The sequence below is a fragment of the Pygoscelis adeliae genome, unplaced genomic scaffold (genome assembly GCF_000699105.1).
Source record: "Pygoscelis adeliae isolate BGI_AS28 unplaced genomic scaffold, ASM69910v1 Scaffold75, whole genome shotgun sequence".
NCBI lineage: Eukaryota > Metazoa > Chordata > Aves > Sphenisciformes > Spheniscidae > Pygoscelis > Pygoscelis adeliae.
This window is the reverse complement of record NW_008824772.1, coordinates 5,122,657-5,124,687: the sequence shown is the minus strand read 5'-3', so window position 1 is coordinate 5,124,687 and position 2,031 is coordinate 5,122,657. Positions and strand designations below refer to the sequence as shown.

Below are 2,031 nucleotides of genomic sequence, written 5' to 3'. Positions count from 1 at the left end.
ACGTCCTTCTTGTAGTGAGGGGCCCAAAACTGAACACAGTATTCGAGGTGCGGCCTCACCAGTGCCGAGTACAGGGGCACGATCACTTCCCTGCTCCTGCTGGCCACACCATTTCTGATACAGGCCAGGATGCCCTTGGCCTTCTTGGCCGCCTGGGCACACTGCTGGCTCATGTTCAGCCGGCTGTCGACCAACACCCCCAGGTCCTTTTCCGCCAGGCAGCTTTCCAGCCACTCTTCCCCAAGCCTGTAGCGCTGCATGGGGTTGTTGTGGCCCAAGTGCAGGACCCGGCACTTGGCCTTGTTGAATCTCATACAGTTGGCCTGGGCCCATCGATCCAGCCTGTCCAGGTCCCTCTGCAGAGCCTTCCCACCCTCGAGCAGATCAACACTCCTGCCCAATTTCAGATTTAAAGGATGTCAGTTAATGCAGGCTTTAAAACTAAAGGCAAAAGAAAGCTCTGAGGGAAAAAAAAAAATACTTCCAAGATAAACCATAATTAGGCCACCACGGCCTAAGTCCCCTGCAAAGAGGCCACATCTCAAGTACTGCTGCTGCCCAGGGAGGAATAAAACCCTTGGCAACGATGTTAAAGGACATGCACAAATTCCTGTTTCAGCACGGCCTTGTGAAATAAGGTGCAGCAGTTACCAGCTGCTGTGGATTGGCCTTACACTGCTTTGAGAAAAGACAAGTTGTGATCTCTGTTTCAGTTTCCTCTTTGATCGAATAGCATTTACTTACACGGTAATATTTTGAAATCTTACAAATGAGAAGACTCCAATTCGGGACAATATATAAGCATATATAGACTTCCTATCCTGAACATGCTAATTGAAGCATTTTGTGCAAATCCTTGAGTTACAATCAGGACAAGTCAAGGAGAAAAAAAAAAAAATCAGTTGTTACAGACACTGATTATCTCTGGAAGACGAAACATTATTCACACCACAAACTTCTTCCTTAAACAAACAAACAAACAGAAGGCATTGACAGAAAACACATTAGTTTTCTTATCAAAAAAGCTGACCCTCTAGTGAACTTCACTCTGTACAAAAAAGTGATTGTGATATCAGTCCTTTATAAAAATCTCTTCAGTACCTCCTTTCATGCAGTTAGCAGGCAAATCCAATTTTTCTGAATCCCTCTATTCAACCTCTTAAGCAGCAGGTTAGTATGGAAGAGTGGTTATCATAACATTCTTCTTTTCTTACCCTGACTAAAACCACTGGATTAATTTAACCTTAATTACATTATCATAGATACTCAGTGAGCTAGAAATATTGTTGAGACAAGGGAAATTGCTCGACAAAGAACCATTAATTTCAGGATCTTACCCATTAAGTAAAAGAAAGGCTCTGAGACTTGACAAACTACAGGGAAGTAGGCAAAGGTGAACGAGAGTTACAGTTTCATACACACAAGCTCTACGAAGTTATAGTCCAATCAACTTTTATCAAAAAAAACTCCAACAGGGTTACATTTGGTGTTGCATGGAAGCAGCTTGCTAACAAAAAAAAATGAACCTCAAAGCATCAGAGTTGCGGGGAAAAGCGGTTATCTTAGAGAAGACTGAGACAGAGAGTTTGTAACTCAATTGAAGTCACGATGGACATCAGTGGAAAAAATTCACAACTCTGATGTCCCACCGAAGAAACCACGAGAATATTTATGCCTGTAACACTTCTAGATTAAAAAAAGGGATTTTTAAAGCCTCCCGACTATAGCGTTGTGCAAGGAGAGAGCAGCACCCCTCACTGTTCGGTCCCTACCTAGCGCACATGCATACCGTTTTCCCAAAGATGTTTTTTTCACCATGAGGGCAGTCCAGCAGCAGCACAGAGAGGCTGTGCCGTCCCGATCCCTGGAGATTTTCGAGGCCAGAAGGGATGAAACCTCCAGCACCCCGGCCCCACCTCAGAGCTGACCCTGCTTTCAGCGGGTTGCACTGTGAACCACCTGAGGCCCCTTCCCGCATGAACGACCCCGCGATGCGGTAGCGCTAGGGCCCGAAACCCTCCCATTTCACCA

At 45.3% G+C, this 2,031-nt stretch overlaps 2 protein-coding genes across 3 annotated transcripts in view; one reads left to right on the top strand and one right to left on the bottom strand.

Annotated features, from left to right (window-relative positions):
- MRPL27 (mitochondrial ribosomal protein L27) overlaps window positions 1-1,356 on the bottom strand; it is a 3,643-nt gene extending 2,287 nt beyond the window's left edge. Inside the window, exon 1 of one of the 2 annotated variants that reach the window (XM_009323744.1) lies at window positions 1,338-1,356. In XM_009323744.1, coding sequence (XP_009322019.1) covers window positions 1,338-1,341 — 4 coding nt within the window. In that variant the 5' untranslated portion in view covers window positions 1,342-1,356. Of the gene's footprint in view, window positions 1-1,101; window positions 1,120-1,337 lie in introns of those variants that run through there. The other variant, XM_009323743.1, reaches the window with a different exon arrangement.
- A 635-nt stretch (window positions 1,357-1,991) lies between these two features.
- EME1 (essential meiotic structure-specific endonuclease 1) overlaps window positions 1,992-2,031 on the top strand; it is a 4,938-nt gene continuing 4,898 nt past the window's right edge. Inside the window, exon 1 of the mRNA XM_009323806.1 lies at window positions 1,992-1,996. Coding sequence (XP_009322081.1) covers window positions 1,992-1,996 — 5 coding nt within the window. The remainder of the gene's footprint in view (window positions 1,997-2,031) is intronic.